Genomic DNA, 15,261 nt, shown 5'->3' on the forward strand with positions numbered 1-15,261 from the left:
CATACAAATCACCTCAGTGTTCGTTTTCTTTTTTCTCCAAATATGAATATTATCCTTCCTTCAAAGTATAGATTGAATTTTTTCCAACTACCTCAGTATATAGTGTTCTTTTCGTCTTCCAAAGTCATTCAAGCATTTATGGAGTTATTATTACTAGGGTATTAATGAGATAATTAATTTAATGTAATAATGATTATATAGTAAACAAACTTATTAATGTGGCACTTAATAAGCAATTAATTAATTGTCATGATGACACTGATTACTAGAGAAGTAATTGGTAAAATTTTAACTCACTTGTCTAAAAAAAAAAAAGTTAAAAAGGTTGTGAACCTTGTGATGTAAATATTGTATAATTGTTAATCTACTGTATTTCAGTTGGACAATCTCACCAAATCAGAAGGAGAGTTTCTTGAGTCAGTTCTTGAATGGGATGACACCTTCAATGCTAAAGTTCTCCTCTGTGGTTCTCAAGAAAAGCAAGCTCATATAAACCATCTTTACAAGCTTGCCCTTTCCTTGGGAATGGACATTATTACAGCAGTGCAGCAACCCGTAAGTAAGCAATTTGGAAGAGAGACATCAGTTTTACTTAATTGTAGCTGGTAGTTGCACTATGATGTAAAACCAGTCCCCCAGTGGCTAAAAGCACACACAATACTACATTATAAACTATAGTTATTAATATAAATTTTTATTTCACTGCATGACAAAAGAAGCAAATTAAAAAGAGAAATCAGAAAGCAAAATATATAGGTCTAGAATCATTTAACATAAGAGACAGTTTATTAGATTAAAAATATGGAGTTAAATATCTTCATCTAACAAATGAGGAAACTGAGTCCTAGAAAGAGGTTATGATTTCCCAGCAAAATAGTAGCAGAACCAGGATTAGATTTCAGGCCTCCTTATTTCCAGGCACTAAGCTGGAAACTAATTCTTTTCTCTGTGATAGCTGATCTGCTTTATGATGTTCTAATAATAGTAATAGAAGAGTTAACAGTATGAAAACTAACTCAAAACTCTGATGAATAAAACACTAGAGTCCACTTAATTAAAAAAAAAAAAAACTACCTTTCTTCCTTTCTCAGAATTTTGATGTGAAAGAGGACACACATCCCATTACAGCATTAATGAAATCTTCTGACAGTAACTTTAAAATTATCACTGGGCTGCAAGGAGCACACTGTGACTAAAATATCGCCCCCTCATTTTCCTCACTTCCCAAAAAAACCCAAAAGGCATTGATATAAAAGAGATTGAATTAGGTTCAATCCCTATTCTAAGAAGTGTCATTTCTAGGAAAGGCTTATCCTCTCAGAAAACCTTATTTCTATAAGTAATTTTAGCAGAAAGGAGGAAAAGCTACAGCACTCTTACTTTGTACAAATAATGTAAATTGTTCTCAAATCTGCATCTGTAATTTAGCCTTGCAGTTTTTGAGCCAAGATTGGAGACATGCATAACATACCTTAGGTTAAGCTGGAAATGACAAGAAAATGATGGTGTAAGAACCAAGTTTTCTAATGCATATTTTATGCTTTTTGAAGGATAGATTATACCCTATAATGAATGGTGTCACTGAGATGGCCAGATCTGATGAACAAATGGTCTGAACATAGGGCTGAGAATGTAATTGTTAGCATTTCCCATATTGGATGGTGACTTTTCTCTGAAACAATTGTATTTTAATAAGCTACAATTGGGACAAATCAGAAGTCATTTTATTTAAAAACAACAGCAATGATGTCATTTAGATATGTCATATTTCAAAGTGTGTGACAGTAGGCTCCTCTCATTACTGTTTGATCTTTTTTTCCTCTGCCATTCTCTCTCTCTCTCATTTCTAGACCTGCTTTAATGTTTCTGCAAAGACTCTCCAGCAGGAGCTCGAAATACTCCAGGGTGACAGTATAGCATGGCATTCCAAAGCCGATAAATATGAAGAGGAGCTGACTCGCGTCTTACAATTCTGTTCTACTAAAGAAGAGATAAATGAGGTCTGGTGGAAAGAACTGATAAATGACCAAAAGCTAGTCTGTGCACTAATGCTGGTGGCTGCTTGGTATTTTATTCCTCATGTATGCATTGTGCTGCAGCAGGAGGCTTCCTTCTTACCAACGGTTTTTAATCCATTGAGCATTAGTAGCCTCTGGGTTTGGGGAACCTGAGCTTCCTTCAAGCTTGTTGATGTATGAATGTTTTCTCATGTGGAGGAAACAATGGTTCAGAATGGAATCTTTGGTTGAAGTGTTGGGTACTGATTTTGACATGGTTTCTAATTAGAGTGTATAGATTTCTTATAAAAATGGCTCCCAGGAAAGGTGGTGCTATCCTTTTAATTTCCAACATGTTTTCTAACTCTAAATTCTATTATCCTATGTCAAAGGCAGTGCAGCTGGATATGGAAATCAGTGGAGTTCAAATGGAGACTATATAATTTTGGAGAAATTGGCCAATATTCTTTGAGAAAATGCAGAGTAACAAAATACCGTGGAAAGCATGCTCCATTTGCAAGGAGAACACATGCCATTTACTCTCTGTATGACTTTAGGAAATTCTTATTTTCTCTAACCCTTCATTTCCTCATCTATAAAATAAGAGTAAACTAGATAGCCTCTAATATTCCTTAAATCTTCATTCCTATCATCAACAAGGTCAAATATATGCTCTTACTCAAACTGAGTGTTTTCCTCCTGGCAAAACAAATATATCACAGTAAAACAGGCAACAAAAGAGCTTTTCTCCCCTATCCTTTTCCCTCCACCCTCCCTGTCTCTCTGTCTCTCTATCTCCTCTCTGTCTATTTCTTTCTGTCTCTTTCTTTCTCTCCTCGCTTGTCTACTCTCCATCTCTGTTACCTATCTCTGTCTCTGTTTCTGTCTCTCTGTCTCTTTGTCTCTCTCTGTCTCTGTGTGTTTCTATGTCTGTGTCTTTGTTTTTCTCTCTCTCCTCTCTCTGTCTCTTTCTCTCATTTCTCAAAAACACTTTCCTCCCCTACCCCCAATACAAGATTTGATCTAAAAGCCCCCTTTTAGCTTTAAAGCTATGATTCTGTGCTTCAGTTTATCCAGATCCCTCTTTATGAAAAGGGACGTAAATTCCAGAAAGGCTATTCAGCTTACTAAAAGTCCTTTCATAAGACCTTAAATAGCACTTGGTTTCCTATGACACATAGGAAAATGAGCTGAATTCCACTGCTCCCTTTCCCTTCAATCTAACCTCTCAGCCTCCTATGGTTTCCTGGTTCCACCAGGATAATACCACAAATTACGATGTAGGGCATATGTCCATACCAGGATGGGCAACTAGATTGAGTACTTATGAATTAAATATTCCTTCCTATCTCTTAAGGAAATAAGAAAGCCCTGCTCTAATCTATATTATGTTTATTCTATTAATTCTAGGTCCAAAATTATTATCAGACACTGTCATCTTATAGCAATATAGTAAGAAAAATTAATCACTTAGCACTGACCTAGTGCCAAAATGCAGGGAATACCCACTTGCCATTAACCACAACATAATTAGTCCCATGGTTTTAGATTTCAGGCAGGTGCATGTCCTATAAAATGACCATGACTTGAACATGGCATGGGAGAGAGAATGCGGCTCCTTCCCTTTTGGATCCAGAGCAACAGGAACAGAGCTCTGACAACTATTTTTATTTCAGCTCTGTGCAAATGATTGTAGAGTTTTGCTATCCTTTTTGTGACCCAGGAGATATAGCTTTGGGACTGAGACAAGTTTGCTAGTTTGGGGCTGTGAGTTATTAGATATAGTTACTCTGCTATCCAGATATATAATAATTGGGTCTTCTGGGTGCCCCTCAGTTATAGTCCACAGCTAACATTTTCTTTTTTAGTAGAAACTTGCAATGCTTTGTTAGAGAAAACACTCAGGGACTTCGGCTCTTTTCTAAAACAGTAGTATATCTCATACATCTTGACTAGAGCAGCTGGGGAGGAATCCTTTTTGGTTAAGTTTTTTTTCCTGCTATGGCCTTGTGAGCCCTTGTGCCCAAAAAATCACTTTTTTGTACAAAGGGTCACATTGGAGAGATGCTAAATCCTTTCTGACTCTCAAATTCTATGTGACTCATTGCTTCTTTATCATTGTTTTTCCTGTACAAAAGAGGCCATTCTTAGTCTGTCAGAGATGGTCAAGTGAAGCATTTCTGTATTTCTTTATGACATAGGTAGGATCACTCCCAGCTTCCCTTAGCCCAGTCTCTATACTATGGGGAGACTAGCCAAGCGCTGTTATTTGTGGAGCTAAGTTTGGCTGCTGAGCTCCCAGATTCTGTACTTCTATTACAGGGCAATCACCTCTGAGTGCAAAGCCTTTCCTGAAGCCAAGGGGAACAGAGCTACAAATGTGGCTTCCGGGAATCATAAAAGTGTCTCTGGATTGGTCAGCCATGCGATATCAGGGATGACCAGTCTTGTACCACAGAATAGTCTACAACTGAATCTGTATTTTAGTTGGAAAGTTTTCCTATGTATTCCTAGACTAGAGACCAGAAAAAGGGGATGGGGGAGATGCTAGTATCAATTTCCACTTTATCTCTAGCATTGAATGATATAATCAGGATGGGTTGGTATAGATAACTCTTTTATTTGTACATAAAAGCCTGTGCATTGTGAGTGAGTAGCAGATTTATTGAACATTGTTATTTTATTGTCATTCAAAAGAAAATTTATAAATTTATTATCATTTGTTCCTTCATTTTTAAATGAAAACAGCAGTCCTAGCTTAGTTTAATCAATGGAGAAAACTATCATAGAACCATAGAAATTTAAAGCTGCAGAAAACCTTAGATATCGTCTTGTCCCATAATATTATTAACTATATAAAGAAATTAAGGCTTAAAGATGTCACACAGCTGCTACAAAATCACAATAGTCAAAGGGAAGCCAGAATTTAAACCTACATCTCCTAACATTCAAAGAAATGCTCTTTCCACTATACTTTCCACTGTAATAGCTTATGAATCAGCCAGGCATTTATTGAACCCTTCTATGCACCTTATAAAATACTCTAAAATTAAAAATTATATGTACAAGTTCTAATAATAGATGGAAATGGATATATTTGAAACAAAGACAATTGTAAGACAAATTATAAGCATGTTCATATTGCTATAATATAGACTGTACTTGGGGAGAAAGCAGGGATTGGTGGACAGAGTGGCCAGCACAGAAGATCTGAATTTACTATTTACTAGGTATGAGGTTGTCTTATCTTGGTAAGCTGCAGGTTTTTCTTAGAAAAATAAGGATATTTTCACTATTTAATCCATAGAGCTATTGGTAGAAAAAAAGCTTTTCAAAGTCCTATATAATTATGAATTACTATATAAGTTTTGAGAAAATTTAGAATAAGAGAAATGCCATCTGAAGTTGAGGTAAATGGAGAAGGCTTTTTGGAGAAAGTGACATTATCTTGGTTTTAAAAGGTCTTAAAGAAAGATAATCCAGCAGGTGATGAGAGTGCAAGTAAAGTCAGATACGAAAATGTCCTAAGAACATATGGTGGATGAAAATTCCATTAAGTGTTTATTAATAGAGGCTAGATTCAGAATCAGGAAAACTTGTCTTCAAAACCTATCTATGATCCTACAGGCTGAGGGAGCTCAGGCAACTCGCAACCTTTCAGTGTCATGGACAATTCCTTACAGAAGGCAATTTCTAAGTAAATTATGGACTTAGGTGAAGTTTATATGCATCTTAGATGCTTTCTCAACCAATGATATCACAGATAGTATGAATCAACAAAACAGGACTGTTTACCAGCCTACTAGATGCTGAGTATCCAAGATAAAGAACAACAGCAGCACAATCCCTGACTTCAGGGAACAACCTGATTGGATGTGGGAAATGATACATGCACAAATCAATAAGATAAGGTGAGATCAGAAAGGGCAAAATGTATTAGGAAAATTAGATGTGTTAGAGATCATTTTTTTCTCGGGGAAGGAGTATATCAAGAGAGGATTTAGGGGAAAAAGTGGCATATAGAATCATGATTGAAGACAGAATTTCAAGAAGCTGGGATGAAGAAGGAGCAAATTCTAGGCAAAGGTGTATGTGGAACCTGCTTAAAAATGCAAAAATGGAGAGGCCAGAATGAAATTGGAGAACATTGTCCCTGTGAGCTCTAGTGTTATATTATTAACAGAAAGAGGAAGTCTAAGTTAAAAATGCAATAAATTAAGGTAGATTTGATTCTCATTATAAACATATGTAGTTGCTGTACAAAATAATACTAGCTCTCTGGGCTTTCACATTTAATTCAGGCTTAATGGAAAAGTAATTGTAAGGTATATTTCTAGTGCTCCTTAGTTTAAATAATAAGTACTTGTGCTTTCTGTTACAGAACTCAAAATAATAAAAAAACAACTGATTTCCACAGTGCAATAAATGGTAGTATTTGGCATACAGACATTATTATTACTGTTATATCTGGAGCATTTGAAACACTAAGTAGAATTAATTTTTATTGAACTAATTTTTATTATTGTTTACAGAGGACAGAGTCCTACATAAAACAGTAATATTAGTTTCCTGGCAAACAGCAGCCTACAATTTTATTAAGTCAGCTCCAGAACTTAATAGAAATGATATATGTTATATCACTGGCTGCCAGTGTTGCAAATCCTTCACAAATGATGTTTACATGAATACTAATAAACTACCAACATACTTGTCAGTGGGCTAATCAGAGTCCTTGGAATGCTCTTCTCTCAGCATCAATCTGAAAAGTAGAGTTGAGTTGGAACTTGTCTGCATGGTCTTTGTTGCTTTCTTTAGTATATAAATCACTCATCTTCTCAATGCATTTTCATATTTTGCCTGTCATCACTCCATAGCATAGTATAGTCAGTTACTTCAACTGTCAATGATAGAAAAAACTCGTCAGACCGTGTCAAAATCAATTTACACAGCATTAATTAGATGGACTTAATTCTGCTAAAGGGACGTCATAGGTGTCTAGATGGCTCACTGGATAGAGCACCAGCCCTGGAAAGCAACAGGGCTCAAGTTCAAATCTTGTTTCAGACACTATAAGATTGTTATCAAGTCATTTAATCCTGTTTGCCTTAATTCCTAATCCATAAAATGAACTGGAGAAAATACGGATTTTTGCCAAGAAAACTCCAAATGAGGGTCACAAAGAGTCAGAGATAGCTATGGAAATGACAGTGGCTACGAAGGGAGACCACAATGGGTTGTGGGAGAGTAAATTGTTTAAGGAGTTTTAAATGCTGTATTTATGGAATTATGATGTGCTGCCTTTTCTGGGCAGAATAGCAACAATAATCAAACCAATAAGCAAGTCCCATTAGTTTATTTAATGTAAAAAAGTGGGCTTTTAACTATAGTTGTACACTATGACTTAGAAAATTACTATCACATCTGTCTATACTTCAAAGACAGAGAGAAAAGAAATAGGTCAATGACATATATATATATATATATGTATGTGTGTGTGTGTATGTGTGTGTGTGTATATATATATATATATATATATATATATGCATATATATATATGTATATGAAATAATTATCCTGGACAAATAGTTTTAAACACATATCATCTAACTTTTAAATTGTTCCATAACAAAAATACATTACATATATGATGCTCTTCTATCTAGAACATAGATGAGAACCAAAGAATAAATAGATTTTAAAAAGTTTTCAGAGTAACTCAAAATGTATACCATAATGTCTACATGAAATTTATGTATAGAGGAGTTTCTCAGGCCATTCATGTAGGGCCTACTTGTAATTATTGTATATATACTTCAAGCAAAGTTGATGATTTTTTTTTAGCAATCCCTAAACTCCAGCCTTTAAAATTTATTACATGTGTGACCCTGACTTCTCTCTTCAACAGTTTGTCTCTATTTCCTCATCTGTAAAATGAGGATCATAATAGCCCCTCAAGTTGTGAGGATAAAATAATATTTATAAAATGCTTTGCAGTCCTTAAAGTATTATATAAGTGCTAGCTATTATTAAGTACTATATCTTTTTCTGTGACCAGAAATGGAAAAAATTTATTAGCTATGCTGCTCTTCAGATAACAAGATAAACAGTCACTATTCGGTCTTTATTCAAAACATTTGTAGCTGGGTAAGACCTGCCTAAGCTTTGCATACCTCTTGAGACAACAGAATTATTTCAAAGTCATTCTCAGGCATTGGCATAGTATGTTTGTAGAGAAAAAATGAAATGAAAATGAACTGTAGCTTGGTACCAGTTAGAGAAAGTACAAATGAGGCTAGTCCAATGATGAGTATGCATCTTGATGACTCTAATCATTGAGAATAGCTTAAATTATTAAGACCATATTCTGCTAAATAACCCAAGAGGTAGGTGATTCATTTTTAAAAAGATTTCTTTCAAAAGAAATCTAAAGAAAATGATTAAAATACAAGCTGTTTTGATGCTTAATGGGATAAGAATTCATCTTTTTCAAAAAGCATAACTCTTCAGAATTAATTATCCAAAAGATCCAGATAGATTCAATTTTAATGAAACTAAGTTTATTTTCTGGCCCCTCAGATCAGGGTGAACCCCAATCAATCAAAATACTTGTTCAATGACTAACTCAAATGTTTGAATAATTGTGATCAACTGTTGCCCCAAGATGTAAAAACAAAGATGTAAAGCAAAAGCCCACTTTAGAATTCAAAAACCCACTTTAGAATTATTGATACTGATACAATGTCCTTTATTCCAAATATTATAGTACCATGACTGGTCTATAATTTGAGGGTTTGGAACAGTAGGTTTCTGAGTTTGGTATAGACAGACAGGAATAGAAAGGGCACTGAAAGAAGGAAATATCTCTTTCTGTGATACCTGAACTTTGAGCAGCACTTCCATTTTCTTAATTTTCTCTTTTAAAATGTTTATAATTAATCAAACAGAATTCTATCTGAGACAGTATTGTCAATAAGGTACTGGATTTAGAATTGGGATGTTTCAAATAATAATATATTATTAAAAAGATTAAAAGAATCATAATAATAACTAACTTTTTGAAAGCACCTTAGGTTTAAAAATTATTTACATATGTCAAAACCATTTGATCCTCATAATAACCCTAAGAATTAGATACTAGTATAATCTTTATGAAAAACAAGAGGGATAGGCTCACTGGTTTCTAAAGGTCCCTACAATTCTAAACCTATGAGCCTAGGGCCACAATAGAATGCATACACTCCCTTAAGCCCTAGTCCTAGAATGAGTAATTTTATCAGAAAGTATTTCTTTATTTTGAGATAGACAATAGTAGCCTAGTGAAGGGGAGCCCATTTCAGAAAGACAAAGATAGGAAAGGAGGAAAGACCTTATAAAAGGGGGTAGGATCTGAGGCACTGAAAAGAAATTATAGAGATTTTATGGTGGTGTCCAGGGACAATTTTAGTATAACACTTGGATTTTTGGGTGCATTTTCTCTATCAAAAAATGGCCTCTGTCACCTATACAAAAGGAATACGGTAACACACTGCCTATTCTTACACCAGGATTACTTTCAGTCAGGTCAGGCAAACAAAGAAATATAAACTTTGCTTGAATCTTTGTTCATTGTTTCTCTCTCAGTCTACTTGTTTTTAATACACACAGAATCTCATATCTTTCTCTGATTTACTTGAAAAAGCATTACAATTTTAAAATCAGAACTGTCATTTTTTAATAGTTATCTCCACATAAAAATCATTTCTTCCATTAAAAGCTTATTTATTCTTCATTGTAGGGTTGCAGTGACCTTGGTTGTTTGGTGTTAGCTACAAGAATATCTATCAAACTATTAAGTCTTAAGGCTTTGGTCTAGAAGTGAATCAGATATCTGTAATTCTATAAAACAAATAAATCTGGAAAGACTCATAATAATAACTGACATTTATGTAATACTTTCAATTTTCCAAAGTTTTTTACATATTTTCTCATTTAATACTTAAGCAAATCTTGAGAGTAGGGATTATAGGTATCGTTTCACACATTTTACAGATGAAACTGAGGAACACAGAGATGACTATACTTAAGTGTGGTCATATATCCAGTCAGGAAGCCCTGAATTCAAATTGAGCCTTAGACACTTACTAGTTGTGTGACCCTGAACAACTCTCCCTCAGTTCTTTACCTGCAAAATGAGCTGGAGAAGGAAATGGCAAACTACTCTAATATTTTTGCCAAGAAAACCCTAAATGAGGTCACAAAGAATCAGACAAAACTAAACAATAATATATAGTAATAATCAGAACCAAATTCATTTTGAATTCCTAATTTTTCCTAATTCGTAGTCCAGTATTTCATGTTCATTAGGCTATGCCTCTCCTCATGAGAAAAATATGGCCACCAAATGAAGAGCTTTTGTTATAGCTACAACCTCTCTTGAAGATTCTTTGGTAAGATAGGGAGGCTAAAGCTCTATACACACCTGGGTGGGAGAGTAGTTGGACTCAGATCTCAAATCAGACACTTTATTTCAACTATCATTTCGTCATTTGTAAAATGAAAGGATTGGACTTGACTTCTGAGGTCTTTTCCAAATCTATAATCCTATGGTCTGTAAACAGGACATTTACCTGTACCAAATACAACCATGGATTCTAGAAATATTAAGTGAGGTAACCCGATTTTGATTGTTTTTTTCCACATGAAAACTGCCACAAATATTTTCTGTGGAAGTGCTTACTCCTGTCTATTATCTATCAGCCCCAAAATGGTACAAGAGAAACAAAAGACAAACCAAACATTTAGAAAGCCAAGTTTCCCAAAAGTGTTATTTTAAATGTATGAATTATATTTTCATTTCAATCACCACGATGCTATTATTATTATTATTGATAAATCCAATATATGGTGATTCTTGCTTGAGGCTATGCTTTTACCAGTTGCCTCTTTTGATAACCTCCAGTTTAACAGTTGGCTTTTGATGTCTCTGAACATTCTCTGACAGGCTGACTAAAATTAGAAACAGCTGCATGAATCATGACACCATGGATGAACAAGAATGATACCTACTTCTGTCAGATGAGAGAACAGAAGTGAGATTGTGGAGTGGGGAGGGGAAGGCAGAATAAACCTGAGATGAAAGAGTTTGGCAGATTTTTAATGTTGAAGTTAGTAAGTGAGAACTTTGGGAGTGGCTAAGAGATTTGTCTTTTGTTATATATACACAAAGTCTTCTCTAGGACCCTGTTGCTGTTTATAACTTCCACTTAGAATGATGGTAGTATTGAATGTGGGTTGGGAAAAGAACATGGCTTTAAGTTTGAATTGGTTCCCCACTGAAGCCAAAAGGGAAAAGTATCAGCAGCTGCAAATGTTAGACAAGAGATCTCATGTGTCAGAAATGAGCTGATTCCATTTCAGCATACCCACATTGCCTTATAAATCATCTTTGGCACAAGGGCATAAAGTGAAGTATACTGAAATAAACTCTTGGTCATCTTTTAACAACACTTAATTTCAATTTCTGAACTTGACTTTTCAAGTTTCATGATATGGAGCCTCAAGTATTAGGTCTAAGACTTATTCCTTATCAACTTGTTTTCAAAAATAAATTATTCTTCCTAATATGAAGGAACAGATATAGCAAATTTATATCACACAGGGTCCCAACCTTTACATTTGACCAAAATTTTATTTGTAATTTGGGGGATTTGGGTAAATTCTAAGAAAGAGGTTAATCTATCCAGGGGGAAAAATCAAATCAAACTAAATGATCTTTTGGGATAATGCAAATGATTCAAGGGTGTATCTTGGGTATTCTCTGTTTTCTCAAGCATGATAGATGGGATGCCTGGAGCTAGAGATAAGTCTAAGTCAATTATGTCCCTTGGGACCATGAAGGCATCTGCCACAGTTATGCATGAATATAGGCTTTGATATTTTGATCCAATGATGGAATTCATTTCCCCTTTTTATATCTAACTCACATGCCTTCCTAATCCCCAGATGGGACAGAATTTTAAAACTTTATTGATTCTTTGGTAAATATGTTAATGGAACAATAATAGGATTTTTTAATTTGATAATTTTCCAACCAATAATTAATTGGATGCTCTTACTCTCCAAAGTATTTTTTCTTTTTTTGGGATCATATATGTTTTTTCTTATTCAAAGTATGTTATTAAATATTATGTGTTGTAAATGTAGGTGTTTAATATTCTCCTTGCTTTAGTCATTACTTAAAACTTGTCTAATAATCATATTTTCTATATCAGCAATATAAATACTACTAATCTAATAGTATTATATACTATATAGTAATAAATACTAATTAATAAAAACATAAAACTATTAATCATTCATAGGAAAATCTAGATAAGAATTCTAGCTCTTACATGATAATAGCAAAGGCAATGCTGATATTGTTCCAATTATTCAAATCAGCTGGCACTTTGCCAATGATTTCTCTAAGTGTTAAAGATAAGTCCAAGAAATATCTTGACTGAGTTGACCCCTTGAGATATTTGTTCCCATAAGATAGCAGAATTTTAAATAATCATTCTGATAAAATACTTTATAGGGCAGCCAGGGTGTTATTATGACACTATAAACTGGGCATGTAAGCAGTCTTTATTCCTTCTGAAATTATTTGTTTGCTGTCATTGAGAAATGGTTTACATGTTATCCCAGCTTCTATTAACAGCTTACATTTCACAGTGACTTGGAATTGACACTCAATAAATATTTATTGAATTATCTGCCATAATATGGCCAAACTTTCAGATAACTGCCTCCATGTGAACATATAAAACAAGTATTGCTTATTGTTGGATTCCTCACTATTTCAGGGGATGATAGAGAACACAAAAAGTAAGAGATTTCCAATGCATTCTGTGTTGGCAATATTTTGAAGTTTAGGAGAATACTTGTCAGGTTGGCATAGTTTATGTTAGAACTATAAGTCAATTGAATTAAAAGAAGGACTTTTTATTCCATGGTCAGATATTTTCATTTGTCACAAAAGAACTTTGTTTTAGTTGGATGCAACAGTGATTTCTCTTAGACTTTGTGTTTCATAATCTACAAATAGCAAACGTCCTCCAGAAAATATAAGAGGAATATAATTATTTAATGTGTTCAGAGCAAGAATTAAATACTTTGCAAGTTCCTATTGGTTCTTTGCTTCCATTCTATTTATGTCATGGTTTTGACATTTACCATCTTTATACAGAGATATCTAAGTGACTTAAGAGAATTTTTCACAAAGTGGATGTTTGTGAGAGCTGATCTGATTTGAAAAGTAAAAGAAGAAAAAGAATAAAAATTAGAGTGCATGTATATAATTATAAAGGATATCTAAAAACTCTTAGTAGATATTAATCTAAAAAAAATTCAAACCATTTTGTAATACCCCTTATTCAAACCATTGAATTTAAGAACGATAGGCACAGTAAAAATGGAAGGACTTAGAGTAAGGTAGGTCCTAATTAGGGTGGAAAATGATCATATGTATTCAAATTTGTATTTTCTAAAGTTATAATTATGTAAAATATTGTGATTGGGTTCAGTCTAATAGAAGTATGTAGTACAAATTTTAAAATTTTGTGACCACTTCAAAAAATTCATTATTCATACTAATCAGGACCTAGGTATAAATTCTTTAGAGGACTATTTAGTGACAAAATAATTCATTTGGGAATATATGATAATCAAAGGAGCTGTGGAAGCAGACAACTGGGGGTTTTATTCCCTTCTGCTATTTATAAACTGGATTTAAAACCTATCATTCTATAGTTACAAGCTGTATACAATTCAGTCACTAAAAATTTAGTTAGTGTCTACTATGTACCAGGAACTGTACAAAGCATGGGAGATACAAAATGTGGCAAAAGACATTTCCTGCCCTCAAAGAATTTACAATTTAATAGAGAGGTAATATGAACACAAATATATAGAAAGCAACATATATACAGGATAAATAGGAAATATTTTAGAGGAGGAAAGTATTGGAATTAAGAGAAGTTAGGGTAGATATCCTATAGAAAGTAGGATTTTAATTGGAACTTATAGGAAGTCAGTAAAGTCAGTAATCAGCATGAAGGAAAGAGATTATTCCACAAATAGAGGAGAACCAGAGAGAATTCCAGGAGCCAAAAGAGAGAATGTCTTATTGACCAAGAAGCCATTTTTACTGAAGAGTACCTGTTAGGGAATAAGATATAAGAAGATTGGAAAGGTAGGAGGGATTCAGGTTATAAAGGACTTTGAATGCCAAACAAAGCATTTGGTATTTGCTTCTGGAGACAATAAGAGGCTAGTGGAGTTTATTGAGTAAACTGGAGGTTGAGGGATGGGCAAAGTAGGAAAGGGGAGGGTTTAGGGGAAAGATTAATTTTCTTTTGGACATATTGAGTTTAAATTTCTACTAGATATCCACTTTTAGAGATCTGCTGTTGGAGATGCAAAATTGGAAGTGAGCAGAGAGATTGGGGCAAGGCTGGTAGATTAAAGAATCATCAGCATAAAAATGGGAGCTGATGAGAATTTCAAGTGAAGTAGCACAGAAGAGAAGAACTCCCAGGAAAGAACCTTAAAGAGTACCTTTGGTTAAAAAGCATGATCTAGAGGAGGATCCAGCAAAGGAGACAGTGAATAAGGGCTCAGAGAGGTAGGAAGAAAACCTAGAGAATGATATCCCCAAAACCTAGAGAAAAGATCGTTTCAGGGAGAGTCAAAGGTTGGAGAAAGATTAAGAAAATTGAGGATTGAGAAAAGGCCATTGGATTTGGCAACTAACTTCGGAGAAAGTGGTTTCTGTGTAATGATAAAGTCAGAAACCATATTATAAGAGATTAAGAAGAAAGTAAGAGAAAGTAAAAATACACATACATTTTTTCCACTCATGACCCCTTGCCCTAGAGAAATTTTTATATGGCCCTAGGTATACATGTATATAAAATAGGCATATAAGTCAATAAAAACTAACAATAAATTATAATTTCTCAACCCCTGCATTCAGTTATATGACTCCATATGGAGTCATTACTCACAGTTTAAGAAGCTTTGTTGTAGACAATCTTTTTGAGAAATTTAGCTACAAAGGACAGAAAAATATAGCGCATTAGTTATCCTGAATGGAAAGATCAGGTGAGTTTTTTGTTTGTTTTTTTCAGGATAGGGGAGACATGGGTATATTTATAGGTAGTTGGAAATAAGCTAGTAGAGAGGAGAGACTGAAAAAATAAGTGCAAGAGTGGGGATGACAGAGAAAGCAACATGTTGGCATATG

At 34.2% G+C, this 15,261-nt stretch overlaps 1 protein-coding gene across 1 annotated transcript in view; it reads left to right on the top strand.

Moving 5' to 3' along the window:
• CCDC141 (coiled-coil domain containing 141) overlaps positions 1-15,261 on the top strand; it is a 248,914-nt gene that overhangs the window by 201,669 nt on the left and 31,984 nt on the right. The window contains exons 16-17 of the mRNA XM_074302989.1: positions 379-555; positions 1,851-2,000. Coding sequence (XP_074159090.1) covers positions 379-555; positions 1,851-2,000 — 327 coding nt within the window. The remainder of the gene's footprint in view (positions 1-378; positions 556-1,850; positions 2,001-15,261) is intronic.

The sequence above is a fragment of the Sminthopsis crassicaudata genome, chromosome 3 (assembly GCF_048593235.1).
Source record: "Sminthopsis crassicaudata isolate SCR6 chromosome 3, ASM4859323v1, whole genome shotgun sequence".
In the NCBI taxonomy this organism is placed as follows: domain Eukaryota; kingdom Metazoa; phylum Chordata; class Mammalia; order Dasyuromorphia; family Dasyuridae; genus Sminthopsis; species Sminthopsis crassicaudata.